Consider the following 16,819-nt stretch of genomic DNA (forward strand, 5'->3'; position numbering starts at 1 on the left):
GGGCTGCCGCCATTCGACAGCCACAATCTCCTGTTGAACTCTCGCATCTCATAGTTGTTGTTGCCGTTACTTTTCTCCCTATTGCCGCAATTATGGTTCGCCGAGGTGGGCGTCGTTTCCTCGAGAATCAGCGCGCAATGACTGTTCGTGTCGCTGTCTGCGCCACCGTCCTGCAGATTGTTCGCCAATAAGGGATGCTTTCCGGTATTGCACTCGTCCGTTTGGATCAGCAACGATGCATTTCCTAAAATTCATTTTCTTATCATTTTTGGATAAAATAAATTTCTTGTATTAGGATGTTTTCTTCTATTTTTAATAATTTTAAATTATAATTTTTAAGGATATTTTCTTTGCTCCGGGTATCAATAGGTGCCAACTAGAGTGATTTTTATCAACGTAAGGATACAATACTTTCATGGAAAAGTTTGCATTTTGTTTCCTTCGTAAGCACTTTTCTTATCTTTAATATCAAGACATTATTATTCATACTAGTTTTTCAGCGAATTGGCGTCATAGTGATTACATAATATTTCCGAGTTATAATCATTCTGCATAATTATTTAACTGTTTGCATAAACTTCATATTATTCTCCGTGTCTTACATTCAAATTAGTCGCTAAACAGCAGGATGTTTTCTCGCTCGACTACTCTAGCTCGTTAACTATTCCGAATACCGATTGCGCTGCAATTGTCAATAGAGCGTGTTCCACGCGACAACTATGTATACAGTCGTAGCAAAAAGATTGCGAGAACCTTCAACCTTTACATTCTATTACTAGTAACGTCCGTACTGGTCTTAATGTTGTGGTAGTTATTGATGTACATCGCGTGCAATCAGTCTTTTATTACAGTGTCCCTCACTGGCAGTTAGCTAGATCGAGTTTATATGTTTACGATGCGTCGATCGCACGCATTCGTACAGATAATGCTACTAGATCGCTGCCTCGATAATGGCACTCGGGTTTTTCAGGACTTCTACAACCTTTGCGATTAATACAATTGCAGATAAGAAGGGAGGTAGTTGAAGAATCAGCCGCTGATATATTCTCGATCGGTCGAGAAGGATTCAAATTCGATGTTAAGGGGAGATACCGTGTTCCGAACTACGTACTGGCCTTTTCCCTTCTTTTTTCTATAACGGAAGGAAAATAAGATAGGTATTTTCATGGCCGTTTAGGGTGACGCAAATGTCACCCTATTCCCTTTGATTTCCATGCAAATACATTGGCCGAATGTTTCACACGAATAGAAGTAAGATATCCCTTTGTGTCTAGCCTCTATGAACTGAACATCGAAAGAAAACGGTTTCGGTTAGACTCCCATTTGAAGATTTCGCACGCTGATGCATCGCTCCGAGATCAATTCTCTTATTTTTGGCTGCTCTTTAAAAATTAATCGAATACCAATTACGGAACAGGCGTATAAAATTATTTTTAGCGGCACGTGTTTCGTGGATGCAGCACGCGTTACTGATTCTGCCCATCCGTTTCAAGGGTCTGGAAAAATTCCCACAGGGTATTACAGAGATTATTTAGCGGAAAGTGAAACGAAAGAGTTTCATTTATCAAGAAACTCGCGACAATAATTACTCGTTCAATTTGGAAGCTATATCGAGAATTTAATTCCTCTACCGAGACCGATAAACGATGGAAGAAACGTTTCTCTTTTCCATCCTCGAGGAAATCATTGTCAAGATCCCTTTTTATTCCGTATAAAGAATGTTTCTCTCAGAGAAAGGGCAGACGAATGATCAATTCTGGAAAAGAGGACAGCTGACAAGATCTGAAAGAAACATTCTTCATCCTGTCTTTTCAACAACCATCAACGATCGGGAGACCTCGAAGACACTGCCGGAGGTTTCCGATTACGAAACCGAGACTTGGTCGAAGCTTTCGCGATGTACGATATCGATATAGTAGCATCCGTAGAAAAATTCATGCCTGGTATAAAATCGATATTAGAATCATCATCTTTATAATTTAAACGAGTCATATAGATCGTCTAGGACGATAAAAAATGTGACGACAATGGCGGACTTTTGAGCGGAATCCATGCGGTGATCAGCGATACGAACGGTTCTTCTTATCTTTCGACGATATGACCTTTGATTGAAACTACACCACGAATCTAGCTTACAAGTTAAAATCCGCTCTATCGTTCGTATAATTACAAGACAGTACGAACAGGGTGCTAAATACTTATTATACTGGAGCACGCAATGTCCTAGTTCTTCTACTCTGATCCCGGACAATGCAGAGCTCAACATAATACGTGCAGGGTGTATTAGTTAAATGACTAGCCTCGACCAAGATCGCTAGCTTCAACGTAGAATTATGCATTTGCCTGTGAAACGACCCGACGTGTTCCCACTTTCGTTCTATGACCGGTTTAATGCGCACGGTTCTTTCGTGTCGTTAACCCCTTTGTCGTTTCATGCCAATTATTTTTTGGAAGAACTTTTTCACCCCTCGCCTCATCTAAATGCTTAACGAGTTGGGTATTACTCAGTTACCTCGAATTTGCTCGAAATTTCCGGCTAGTAATAATTAGACGAACGAACATTTCTCTACTGCGCGCTGTTCAGTGTTTGGATACTTTGGTTGATTTTTAAAGACAATACGGGAATGTGATCAAAGTGAACAGATTGATGGCACACTAATAGCTAGAAACAGTACATATTTAGTAGTATCTTTTTATGAAATTATCAAACTATATATTTATATATCTATTAAAGAAGCTTGGTAGTTGTATATTATAATAAAATTCACGATTCAATGATTTTTACGTGCTCTATAGCTTGGAAACTAATCGATTTAGATAAACAGCCTTCTTAAACGACAATTCTAATTTTGTCGTTGCATATTAGCTTTTAAAAACCAATCTCACCGCGCTGTAGTACTTTCGTTAATCTAAAATTGTATTCTATCAAAGATAAACATGTGACTGAATATTTCTCACCGGTATTGTATCTAGATTATAAATCTTCGGAGGATCCATTACTATACCATGATCGAAACTCGCCTGTTTCAATCGCGACGATAATAGACTCTCTTCGTGGATCCCGTGCAACCGGTAAACATATTTGCTCATCGTAGGAATCGCATGTCGAAAGAACAATCGACGCAATCTAGATTTTCCAATGAGCTCGTGCACGCTCTGCGCTACTTTTATCTTCCGCGAATCTCGTTAACGGTCTACGGTTCTGATCAGCTTCGCGGTATTGTTCGTTTCCTCGCCAGCAACTATCGGAGTTTTCGTTTCACTTCATTCAACAGCTTCGTTTTTAGTTTCGGTTCGCAGAAGATACGAGAGAGATAATAAGCGGCAGATCGAACGTTTGTGAAAAGATTCTGAGAAGCACTTTGTCCTCGTCGTCGTTCCCGTTACAGATGCTCCATTATACGCGACGTAGCATTTATAACGCGTTAATCTTTCGTTAATTTCATGCTCATCCAATTACCTCTTGTTAGGTTTTCTCGCTGTTAATCCGATCTTTTCGGCACGTCCCTGCGTCGTTTAAACCGTGTAACTGCTATTGGCTGCGAAGCCAGCCAACTGCGAGATGTCGGTGTAGGAAACAAAAGGGAAAGAAAAGAGAAGCAAGGAATTATGAACGACCTTAATGAATGTTAAAAACGATCTACAATGTTGAAACGTTTGTTCCGTCGAAGACACTGGAAATTGCGGTAACGGCTAAGTCCTAAAAAAATTTCCATGAATGGAAAAACGTGTCTGGACGAAAGTTAAGGAATTTCCCGAGAGAACTCCTGCAGACATCTGACGAATAATCGTTCCCACGTTTACTTGGATTGTGCTTTCTTGCCCGTCTTTTATTTACTTAGCAGAATAAAGACTGTAGTTCACTTAAGCTAGATGGTATATCATCACGATCTTACACGATTCTTCAGATTTATGACTTATAGTTTCGATTTTAATCCGTGGTTTCATTACCGAAAAGATTAAAAATTTAGTGTGTAGAAATTCTCTAAAATATAGTAGACAGATTTTTCACAAATTAGATCGCAGAAACTTATAATAAAGGTAAAGGAATTTAGAGATCTTTACTAAATGCCGCGTGGACTACAGCGAAGTAAAAGTCGAGGTCGAAGATAACCATCCCCTAAAGACGTCAAATGTGCGTTCCAGTGGTCGGCGCCATACGGCTATTTATACTACCGCCTCTTATCTAACACCCTACGTCGAACCTACACACAAACACTCCACCCCTATCATAATTTTTTAATGGTTGCTGCCTTCTGAGCTCCCAGATCATTGAGAGATTTAAAACCCTCTGGTTCCTTTGTTACACAATGGTCAAAATTAATGTTTCACCGTCATTGTACCTAATTTCGTTCAACCCTCCTTTCAACCTTCTCCCTTCTTTAACGCCAGAGCTACCATCGACTGTATTATAAAATTTGTACTAAAAAATACTTTATACTTTACAAAACATTACTTGACCTGAAATATAAGTCTCTACATTCTCGTTGATCAAGTCATTCGATATCGAGTCCCCAATCGGAATTTAAATAACTTGGCTAATCTGATCGAGACTATACCGAAAAAAAGCATGTTTTATATATTCGTAAAATTGATATGTTATACCAGCAATATTTCATCAAATTTACCGGAAGGAGTGACAGCATTAGGCAGAGTCGTGCGTCGAACGATGCTTCCGTTGTTAGTGGCTTCCGGTATCACTTGCGAGAACGGTGGTTGCGTTAGGGTAGTCGCCGGCGGCGGTGGTTCTCGGAGCAACCGTATCTTTTGTATCATTTCCCTTATCTCGTAACGCAATATCCCCAGGAAACATAATTTCGCGAACGCTATCACGCAGAAGCCCAATACGAACAGCAAGTCCGCGGTTTTTCGTAGCCATCTCATTAACGATTCCTCGCAACCTCTCGCGTACGGTTGTTGACAAGTGTCACTGACGTTGCCAGTAGGTACGCAACAGGTCTGTGGCCATCTACCACCGAAGTCTCTAGGACCGGTCACTCCGCAGCAGGAGAACTCCTTCTGCAAACGGTCCCATTGCTCGCTAAATCGTAGATCCTTGCCGTACTCCATCTGCGATGAAAAAGAAAAGATAGAGTTCACGTCAATCTGAAACGTAGCTGTTAGAAATTTCTTGGTAGACGAATAGATCGTGGTAGAATTGAACGTTCAGGATAATTGCTGTAAGAGTAAAATTATAAGAATAGGGATTCTGTAAAAGCACAATTATACAATTGGAGAATCTGTGATAGTAAAATTGCAAAATTAAAGATATATGATGAAAGGCATACATTTTTTAGATGTTTGTGGGCGTCGAGAATCTACAAAGAGTGGTCATTTTCTACGATAGGAGAACAGTCGATGGCCTGCTATATATAGTACATGAACGACGGTCATAGAACTAGGAAGTTTTCGGCTTCGTTCGAAACATCATCGATTCGACGGGGCTAAATTTACGCATCGTTCGTCGAAAGGCGACTGGCTGCAGATATTTTTAAATCGATATTTTTAACGCTTCGATATCGAACCAATATTTACATGTTAAAAGATAGACTCAGTTAGTATGGAGTTCGATGGAACGTTTAAATATCACTATGAAATTTTTATTGAATTCGTTTGGAACATTGAAATTGATCGGAGGTTCGTGATACCACGCATGATCTTTTAATATAAGAAGTATAAAGAACGTGACACGATACTCAGAGTTATGAGAACTTTTAATAGATAGAAGTATACGATTGGTTGGAAAATGATCCAAAGGGCGCAATAGAATTAAATGTAAAAGATAATGGAGAAAATTCGATGGTAAATTTTTGCATGGAAGAGAATTTTTAAATGACGAAAAGTATAAGGAATGTCCCATGTATCCAGGTCGATTATCCAAGGGTACGCACATTTTCCGTCGATTATGCGATCGACCTAGATAAGAACGGGGCTAAGAATAATGACTGCAGATATGGGCAGAGAAACGAGGTGAAACGGCCGAAAAGTTGGAATTGTTAGTAATCCCCGTGACACTGATTTTTCATCGTGACGAGTAACGAGGCGCCAGTAAACTAGTTCACTGTTTCTTAATTAGCACGGCTAGCTAGTTCATCACCGAATGTTTCCAAGATCCATATCGTATTCGATATGAAACGAGGCAGAGAAAATATTTTTTTTTCTAAAACTTTTAGTCCTCTTTTCATGGAAAGGGTATCTAAAAAAAAAATATTGAAAATTTGTTTTTTCACATTAGTATCGAGAAAATAATTTATACTATCTAAATATTTAAATCAATACCTCAGGATAAATGGACAGACAGAACTTCCCCGTGAAGTTTCAACAGACACGAGTACTACTGCAGCGATATATCAACGATCTCGCGTTGATAAAAATTTCAGACTGTTTAGGCTCTACGAAGTTATTTAAAGTTTCAGGCTTGTTCTCGCTCGATAGGCGGAAACGGTGTCGCCACGATTAAAACTTTCAATCGTTGATTAAGAATTCGCTGGAAATAAACGAGTCGTGTGATTCGCGGAAAGTAAAAGTCTGAGGAAGGGATCGATTAATTTCAAGATTACATCTTTTCTCAGTCATTATTAGTTCGAAACTCGTCGGAGGTGTTAATTTAATCTTCGTTCGTCCTCGATGTATACATATATATATATATATATATATATATATATAGAATAGAACAATTCCATTCTTTTCAGAATAAAAGGACCGAATTAATTAATCTTAAAGTTCAGAATCGGTCGTTGCTTCGACCCTTTTTTTTTTATCTATGTACCCACATGGTTTAATGTCAAGCGTCAAGAGAGGCAGAAATTCCGTAGTTCTACGGCGTAAAGTTTGCTAGGAAATACGTGAATGCACGTATGCTAGTTTATAAATAGTTAGCAGGCTGTATGTTGGCTATGGTATGAATAATGTTCGTATCATGCCACAAACCGTACCTTACCTCGTGGCCGGTCAGCCAACCACGAATGTTCGAATTATAATAACACTACGCGCTGGATGTGCAAAACATTACGATGACGCGTGAAAAACTTTGTAGTAAAAAAACAAAGGGAATGTTCTGGTGGATATATTTAGTGAGTAACAAAAATCCACATGCATCCTTCACATTTGAACTATCACGGTAAGAGCGTTAACTCCAGGTGATTTAATTCCTTCTGAAAATACTAAAATTAATATACCGATACCGATAACATACAATCTCATCGTGTATTAATACGGCACCATAAAAGATTCAACAAAAAAGTGCATTTTTACTTTCTTCCCATAAATCAAATTTATGGATGTATGTAGATATTTATGATCGACTGTGAATTTAAATCAACTTAACGTTTGCTCGAGCCTACTATAGTACGGCCACAATTCACAAGTGTCTAACGGCTAACGTTATATCCTATTCCTCTTACTGCAAAGATTAGATCGATTTTTTGGTCACCGGTCGACCCTGTATATTTTTTATGTTTATTGATTAAAAAGTACCGGGAATAGCGTATCGAATGAGAGACGCGCGGCACGTTTCAAATAGAAGCGGAGATCGAATGAAATATCGTACGTAACAAAAATGATGATTCAATTGAGTTGCCTCTAGGAACTCCCCTAGACTAGAAGGGGATGAGAAAGTATCCTAATATCGGTTCGATTCTCGCCAAGTCAGACACCACCTTATTTATGATTCACTGACAATTTTTCTGCCAAACAGTGAAAAAGTGTTTGGACTTGGTCCCGGTTCCGACACCGGAAACCTGTTCTTTCCACGCGGTCGATACTTCATTGAATGTTATGTAGAAGTGATAAGGGATGCCACGCCTCCGCTATTCTTCGCCGCTTTCTCCAGCTCCTCCGGAAACCGATTCCTCTCCTCCTTTTTTGCGCAGTTTATGCTCCGCCTTAATGCAACTGCACTTCGTATCCCGGACGAAAATTATCGTCCTTCGTCCGGCTCTATTCGAAAGACTTTTTAGTCAGAGAGCAATCGACGGAGGAGGCGCGAAACCTCTAACTTTCCGAGCGAAAGTTTAATCGAGCACAGAGACGTTTTAAATTATTCCAAGGGGCAACTACGAATGCTAAGACACGCGACGTATCGTGAGCTTCGATAATTTTTTTGTGACCTTCTCGATAATCTTTTATATCTCTAACGTTTCTCTTTGATACTCTCCTTCTGTTTTATTCCTTTTTTTCTTCTTCTTCTTTTTTTTTCTTCTCGTTCTGTCGGAATAGAAAGAAAATGGAGTGGTTGGCTCGACTCGACTCGAATAGATTTATTTCCTCGTAAGAAATCCATCCCAAGACTCTTGATCGCGATATTACCGATTCTCTTATTGCGAAAACGAGCCACTTATTCCTCGCTTAACGACAATCTTCCCCCCTTAACATGCGTATAATGGTATTCTCGTTCATCGAACATAAAATTTCACGATTTAGTCGTCGTACGTTTCTCTATCGAGATCCTCGAGCTCTTTCTTTAACACAGTCAGAAGTTAGAGCCTTGTGCGGTGTTTGGAAAGGAGGGCGTGTATCTACTCAATATCATCGTTTATCGCGTCCCTAAATTTCGAACAATTCTAGGTAACGGAACATACATTCCCGGGATAATAAAGCGATGCGTATCACGATTCAATGTGTATTTTCATGCCTGGCATATTACGACCGAAGAAATGGCCGGATAAAATTCGTTCGAGGTGTGCTCACGATCGATCCGTAGGACGATTTCGTCTAATAGAAAAGAGGAGAGAGTCCTCGTTGTCGGAGCTTGGAATCTGATTTGCAGCCTCATCCCGTATCACAGACATAAAGTTTCCGCGATGGAAAGACCTTCTAACTCTTGACGTCTAACTTTTTCCACTAACCACTAGGCTACCTTGAGACGCCTAAGGTGAAGTTCGCTTGTGTAAGGCTCGACAGGCAAAGTCGTATCGAATCAAAGTTCGTTCGTAACTACTAGCTGTATCGAAAATTGTCAAGATCATAATACGTGAGATTAAAGGCGAGCGAAAGTAAGGAAAGGGAAAGTCGGATGATCGAACTGCTGGGCCATAATTAGAGACCAGGACTCAGGACTCTGCCAATTGAGTTTTCTAGACTAAGATATTAGTACGTTGATTTATCACTTTGCCTTTTAATATTTCGATTCAAAAGTAGATCATATTTGTAAGAAAGTTTAATTGCTAATAAAGAAAATCATAAGGCAAGAGATTAGATCGGTACAGAATGATACGAAGCGATTAATGATTTCTAAAAAAAAAAAAAAAAAAAAAGGAACTTCACTCACAACTATAAAAAATTCTTCTATCATCTCTGATGCTTTTTCCAGGTATCGAGCTTGATCATGCCGCTTACGTATCGTTCTGTAAAAATCCTATCGATCAAAAAAGTCCGAAAAACAAGCGAACGAAAATCGAATGGAATAGAAAAAAAGATACTCACCTGTAATCGTTGTTTGAGAGTGGGCCTGAGCTCGACGCGCATCCTCTCAAACCGGAAGACCCAGGCGACTCCGATGACGGCGTCACCGAATAGAAGCGCCAGTAGCAGCACCCAGTAGGCGTTCAAAAGTCTCGCGCTCAATCTCCTCGCCGCTATACAACCCAACAATTGTACCAGGCCCAATTGCGTGGCTAATGCTAAGTAAGCGTAAAGGGCTGTCGGGTCGAATGCACGGGGTACCCCTGGCACCATGTACCGGCGTGGATCGCCGGTGAATAAGAGTGTTCGTGAGACCGCGGCGGCGAAGCCGAGCGCGCTACCGAGCAGCACCAAGTTACAGGTGTAGATCCAGAGCCGGTAATATCGCATCGCGACGTCCTGGCCACAATCGGCGCGTCTTTGGGACGTCACCGACGCCGCCGCCTCGTCGGCGACGTACGAACGACTACTGTCTCTTCTGTTACCTCCTTTAAATACTTCGTTGTTATTATTGTTGTTGTTATTGTTGTTGTTATTGTTGTTGATGTTGTTGTTAGTTGTCGTCGTCGTAGTGGTGTCCGTGGAGTGTCGATGCTCCTGGCTGTCGTCGAGCAGGAATAAGAAAGGCGGCTTCGCGCTGCAGTCCTTGTTCGCTATCTTTTGGCTGTGCGTCGACTGCAGGGTGACTGAACGTTGCAGCAGCATCACCGTCATACTATCGTGCCTCCCTGGTACGCGTGTCCTCGTCGTTAAGGATTATACCGTCCGGGTAGAGAATGGAAGTGGGAGCGTGTGTGTTTATTGAGACCTGGAGAGCCTCCTCCGTAGACGTGGACGAGAAATGTGCAGTGAGAAACGGCTGGTGTCACGCGAGCCACATTATACGTTCCGACAGTAGTCGTCTGTTTCTTGCGGCTTCTCGGCCAACCGGTCTATACCTGTACCTTGTTCCTTCCTTTCTGCTTCTTGCACTTCCTGCGTCCGCTTTTTTCTTCGTCTTCTTTCTCTTTTTCTTCCGATGATTCTCTTCCACGATTACAACGTTGTTGACAATCCCTATATCGGGAGAAATGAAAAAAACTCATGGTGACAATAGCGACGATGGTAATGGCGAAAGACTGATCGCTGTAAGAATAACCTTTCAATGATTTATGGCGTGTACACACGCCTCGGACATGCTTGCACAACTCGATAGTTTACAGCGAGCAGCCTGTGTTTACTGGGTTAGGGGTTTGTCGTCTTTGTTAGTAGATTGATTAGAACCCGTTTAATTACGGATTACAATATCCCGAGTGGCTGTTTGGCCAATTATCTGACTAATACGTTCTATCGTTACCGTCTGATTGGGGCAGTGGATTATTACCTGCATCGTATCATTTTTTAAACTGCGCAAACTCTATTTCAGTTCGCCTAGGAAATTTCGATATGTTCGAAGTCTTTCTATTCATTACTATATTAATTATTAATCATCTTTATTATTCTATTTTTATTATGCAACACATGTTAGCAAACAGATATGTAAAGTAGCGACGTTGCGATATTCAACGCTCTTAATGATCCGTAGTAAATTGTAGAGTATCAAAAATCACGTCCTCTCTTTATAGATGGAATTAAAACGCATTATCGAAGTTTCCTTGAGAAGACGTGCAAGCGAAAACAGGCGAGGTACCTCTCTGTAGCCAAAATTGATGGCGCTCGTTAGCAGGGTACCATTCTAGGTAAACGATTGAAACAGAAACCGATCGAACGGCGGCAAAACGGTTCCAGCCTTTCGCTTCGGTGTGGCAAACAATACGCGTCACAGATTCGTGTCAACGATGTAAAGCAATAAAGTTCCTGATAGGGCACAATTTATCTTGCCGGAATATCGGACACCGAGACGGCATGGTTCCGTTGGCTTTTTCTATTTCTCTGTCACGAGTGAACGTCGAAAATTGATAAAAATATCAACTCTACGGCGAACGAAATGTGCATCAATAAAGTCGAAGCAAAGGACAGGCAATAAACTTCACTGATATAAAGCTGGCGTGGATATTAGAGGCACGAAATGAAGGAATTAATCCTAAGATTGTCGAGACATCTGGCTAGCGGAATTAGGCTACCAGGCTGCACGCATTTTGCGGAATACACAACCAGTCACTCTGAACGTTCAAAGAAATGAAAAATTACGAAGATATTGAACGTGGTTGGAATTTTCTGGCATTCATGAAAGAAGAAATCATTGCACCTTCGTCGTAACGAAGTAAACATTACAACGAGAAACGAAAGATATTAATTCGAAAGGAAGAGATTCGGCTTAATTTCGTAACAAATTTCTGAAAAAATATCAAATTGTGGCGATTCTATCGAAGTTGCTCGTGTCTTTCGAACAGAAGTATTTCGAAAGGGGTTCTCGCTCGATTTCGCAATTAACACGCACAGCCGCGTATTATCTGATGCACAGAGAGCGTTACACAGATACAGCAGGTAGTAATTATTAGCCTTCATCGTGATAGATCGCGTTGAAGCAACATCGTACGCTGTGAAACGTCACGAACAGGTCACTAGCGTGTGGCTCGCTAAATTGTATTTCTTTCTGACAGTTCTAGCGTGCAATAGGCAATTCTATTATCGATTTCTCTTAGCCGACCAGCCGTGGTACGCTGTGTTCCCTCGCTGGACAAGAAAAAGACGAGAAACTGTGAAATGAACGATACGGAAACAATGCAGAAAGAGTTCAAGCAAATACGCTAATACGAAAAACATCAGCGATAAAAATCCCAAACGAAATGTGTTTTTCGCATACACCAGGCGCCACTAGAATCTAGACTCCCATTGGAGTTATATATCGAAGTCTGTCTCTATGCAGGAAAGAGAAAATAGAAATTTGCATTCAAGATGGTACCAGATAGAACTAAAATCAATTCGCTTTATTTACCATGCGTACAATATAGTTTTAGATAAAATCACGAGGACTTCTGTCCAGATTATCAAACCTTTTATCACCCACGCAGATTTTTCTTCGATCTGAATCACTAGAATCTAAACGGAGGAAAGTAGAAACAAAAGATTACATTCGAAAGAGCACCATATAGGATCAATCATTCGATTTACCGTATATTATGCGAGGATATTTCTAGACAAAATTATGAGAATCTCGATTCAAAATGCCAATCTTTTATCATAGATTCTTCTTCAATATTAGATAACTCATAACAATGATACAAATAATAACGATATTTGATAGACTTCCATTAGAATTATATATTGTACACGGCCTTCGAAGAAAAGAAATTACACCCAAGATAATACCATATATTAATTCATCTTATATTACACGAGAAAGAATATTTTTTGAAAAAAATCATGAAGATGATATCTAACCAGAATACGTACCAATATTTTATCGCCCATACAGGCTCTTCTTCAATGTCTGATAACTAGACCCACTATACACTAAAGAAATATAATGCAGAAGTGGGAATTTTTCAAACCCACAAGAGAGATGCTACTGTCAGACATATCGGAGACGTAGCTACCAGGCATCGGTTATTTTTAACAGAAGTCATATCAGCAGTAGCATGGAGGTTCGCGTTTCTTATTAGACGACTTACGTCAAGCGAGTTCGCTTTCATCTGGTTCAAATTAGAGGAAACGAGGGTCGCTCACGCAAGAAGAGGGAGGAAAGGTACGTCGAAGCGAGAGGGTCGTGTCCTTATGAAGCGAGCAGCGCGCAAAATAGAAGAGAAATTCGACCGTGGGACGAAATGTCGCGGCTCAATCATCATCGTGAAACGAATTCGTATTAGCAGGATGTTTATATGTATAACATCGGCGATAACATATTCAAGGATGACATTTAAAACCGACAGAATCCAGATAAATGTATATATCCAGGTATATTTACGATGTTGCTGGATAATCAACCCTTGGTTGGCCCCTAAAGTTTATAGCTTCTTTCCGACGGCGTTCTTCTCAAGTATTCATCGTTCCCTCGTTTCACGACTCACAAGCTCGGTAAATGTGGTAAATACGCGCAAGGTGTCTATTCCGTTAATGAGAACTTTACTTTGAACCATGTTTATTCTGCGAAGACGAATGCAAGTCGGACAAGTCAGTGAATGAAAACCAAACGTGAGGGTTGATTCTCGCGAATGTATGTTCATTCTCGCGTACATTGTACGTGGTGCAAGTGTTAATCGGTTTTAATGGCTTTGTTCCCATAAGAGACATCGAGTAAAGCTGGTTAATGTATTGCTCGAAGATAAAATGGCAAATCTGAGTTTACAAACTTCCACACGGCTGCTAAAAGAGAAATATGCTTGGAGTATATAGCGTAAGGCGCTTCACACCTTACTTCGACTTGTTTAGCTCCTTATTTAGACCTCCCGCCTCTCGCTTGCCTTGCAGATTTTCTACAAGATATCCCAACGCTTCGATGATTTACATTCAAAATGTTGAATCATTAAGATGTTCAAATGATTCAAGAGCCGTGTGCAAGATTTTAATTTATCCAAGTTCTATGAGTTTTCATTATGGTTGGTAAAGTTGTCACTTTGAACAAACACTGACAAGCTGTAAGCTGTAAGCTGAAAATGGTTGAACCTATTTAAAGCGTTTTCAAAGCAGAGCTTGCCAATGATCGAAGATCGTGTTGTTCGGCTAAGGTTCGCAGCGATTGCCGGATACCATACTATTACGAAGTCGAAGATTAGAGGGATGTGCGGAAAAGGGAAACAAGACAGAATGTCAGAATTGTTGAATTAACGGGTTCGAATTCCTGGCACAACTCGGCGAGGTAGTCACGTAGCCACGTATGGTTGGGAATCACTGCACCAGAGTTCTCTCGAGCTCGTGTCGGAATATATGTAGCTACATGTACGGATAAACACATAGAGAGAAGTAGAGGCGATACATGCTTCCGTGCTTCAGAATGCATACATGTCCAGGTGTACGTACATGTATGTACTTACGTGTGGGTAGCTAAGTGCACGTTGTGCGCGGATCTAAGAAAAGAAAGAGGGTAAACAGAGATGAGGGGACTGGGACGAGACAAGAGAAATCTCGTCGTCGATAAATTCGCTAAGATTTCAGGACGGCGAAGGGTAGAAGAAGGTAGAAGGATGTAAGAAGGGAAAAGAGGGGCCACGTCGCAAAGAGCGTCGTGTTGACTATCCGTGCTCTCGAAAACACGTTCTTTCGTGCATCGATGTTATACATAAGGGGTGAAGCAGAGAGTGGTGCATTGTAATGAAACACGGAAGAAAGTTAAGGGCCCATCGATCGTTTAAGCCCTCCACGCGCTTGCTCGAATACACGAGCCAGTTAGAAGAAAAGTCAACCACGAGGAGAAATGAGCAAACTTTTATTATTAATTCTTCTTCGATACAAAAATCACCGAATAAATATCAAATATCGGCAAATGCAACGACTGTTATCAAAGAACAATGTCAAAGGTTTGAAAGGATAAGATTCCCAGTCAATGTCCTGGGTCAATGTTCAGCCTGTATACGTTTAAATTTATGCGAGTATCGGTGAAAAAAGCGACAACAATCGATCCCCACAGGGTGATCTCCTTTTTTTCGTCTCCAGTGTCGTGTTAAGAGAAAAAGAGGTAGAAATCCTCTCTAGGCACGGGATAAAGGGTAAAGGGGGACACCTGACCTTGTCCAGTGAATTAAACGACATCGTGGATGCCTCTACCGAGAATAGGTGTCGGTGTCTTTTTTAATTAAAATTCCTTCGTTACACAACGAATGTTGTGGAAGCGGGGGAGGAAAAAGGAGAAAGGGGAGAATAAAGAATGAGGGAGGGAGAGAGGGTGGCCAGAAAGAGGAGCGGATCTGTGTGAAAAAGCTTTTAATTAGCTATCGGCGCGAATGTTTGTTACCGTTTGAAGGAGAGCTCAGCTATACCAAGGAGGGAAAACCGTGAAACAGTGAGTCGAGAGGGGAAACTCGAGTGGCTCGAGGACGAGGGGGAGAGGAGGGGATTGACGTTATGCAATCCTCCTCCCGACCTTCCCGAAGAAATTTATCATCGCTTTCCTACGAGACGCTCTTCTTCTCCTTGTTGCCGTTCAACGACAAAACACGGATTTATTCGACGCCAATTTCGCTATCACGGCCCCGCCTCGATCGTTTCAACCTTTTCTCCGTACACTCGCACCCTCTCCGTGACTTAGTTCGCTCCTAGTTATATCTTAATAAACGAATATTTCTGTAAAGGACCTGCACCTTGTTGTTCCATCATTATATACATTCATACTATCTTTATTATACGTCTATATACTATCACGGATTTGAAACACCATAAACTACGGATGCACTAAACTTGAAGACTCTCGACCGGGACGCAGGGCAGATATTTCAACGATGTTATTATTGCCTTTCCGCCCCGCATACACGTGACTCCATACTGATGCCAAAAAACTGAGAAAAACTAACAAACAACGAGAGCGAACCGGGCTAAAACGGCGAAAGACAAAGAAGAGAGAGAGAGAGACAAACAGACAGAGGGGGACCTTTCGAGAAATCAAACGGATGGTCGTTACTGACCTTTAAACGCTCGTTATTAGGTTGTCACGGTACACCATCAATCGTCAATCGAACACGCACATCGTCATAAGGATCACAAGTATCACGAGCGAGATCAGACAGTTTGGGCGAGCGTTGGTTCGGCGAGACGGGCACGAACGTGCTGGTCACGTCACGTCTATAAGCATCGCCGCAACCGCGAGCCTCGTCGAGACTGTTGTCCTCGTCGTTCATGCCAGAAGCGCTGGCTTCCGCCGTTTGCCTCTGCTTCTGCTACTGCTGCTGCTGCTGCTGCTGCTGCTGCTACCGCTACTATTCACCACCATGATCTCACACGATTCGTCGTCCGCTTCGTCATTTTCTCTGTTCACCACCTATTGACGTTCCTAACACAGCGTTACCTTTGATCTCGTACTGACTGCCGACTGATCAACTATTGGGCCAACAGTCGTTTCGTATACCGAAACAAACGAACACTTGAATCTAACATGTATTATATGAGTTTCTTAACGAATCACTACTTGGTTTTACGTTTCTCGCACTGTACGTCCCTACACTGTAAAAACGATAGAAGATTAGATCTAGCGGCACACAACGACACCACGTAAGTTCGTGCAGGCAGTTTCTCGCGGGAGGAAGACGGCCACTGTCACGGGGTCTCGCCACTATCGTGGAAGAGACGGTGGTAACGCGGCTGGCATCGGGAAGAGTTCCTCGCGCACGGGGGGTGGCTGTCAACAGCGCCCGAGGTAGGCAACCGGACTGACTCCGCGCTGCACGGTGTCGGCGACAGACAGCGCGACCACCGACGAGACAGAGATCGACGATCGGTTCGGCTGCATACGAGGGGGATGAAACGAGAGAGAAACTCCGCGAGAGGCGGCGGTGGCGGCCACCGAGGT

General features: G+C 41.7%; 2 protein-coding genes across 2 annotated transcripts in view; one reads left to right on the plus strand and one right to left on the minus strand.

Moving 5' to 3' along the window:
- Positions 1-16,792, minus strand: part of LOC100744323 — a 22,839-nt gene extending 6,047 nt beyond the window's left edge. Inside the window, exons 1-4 of the mRNA XM_012385004.3 lie at positions 15,939-16,792; positions 9,424-10,458; positions 4,629-5,070; positions 9-244 (exon numbers count right to left, since the gene is read on the minus strand). Of these exons, the coding sequence (XP_012240427.1) occupies positions 9-244; positions 4,629-5,070; positions 9,424-10,116 (1,371 nt within the window). The 5' untranslated portion in view covers positions 10,117-10,458; positions 15,939-16,792. The remainder of the gene's footprint in view (positions 1-8; positions 245-4,628; positions 5,071-9,423; positions 10,459-15,938) is intronic.
- The window catches only part of LOC100746573 (pseudouridine-metabolizing bifunctional protein C1861.05), a 35,272-nt gene that overhangs the window by 7,869 nt on the left and 10,584 nt on the right, over positions 1-16,819 (plus strand). The window lies entirely within an intron of this gene.

Source organism: Bombus impatiens, unplaced genomic scaffold, assembly GCF_000188095.3.
Source record: "Bombus impatiens unplaced genomic scaffold, BIMP_2.2 scf_0317, whole genome shotgun sequence".
Lineage (NCBI taxonomy): Eukaryota > Metazoa > Arthropoda > Insecta > Hymenoptera > Apidae > Bombus > Bombus impatiens.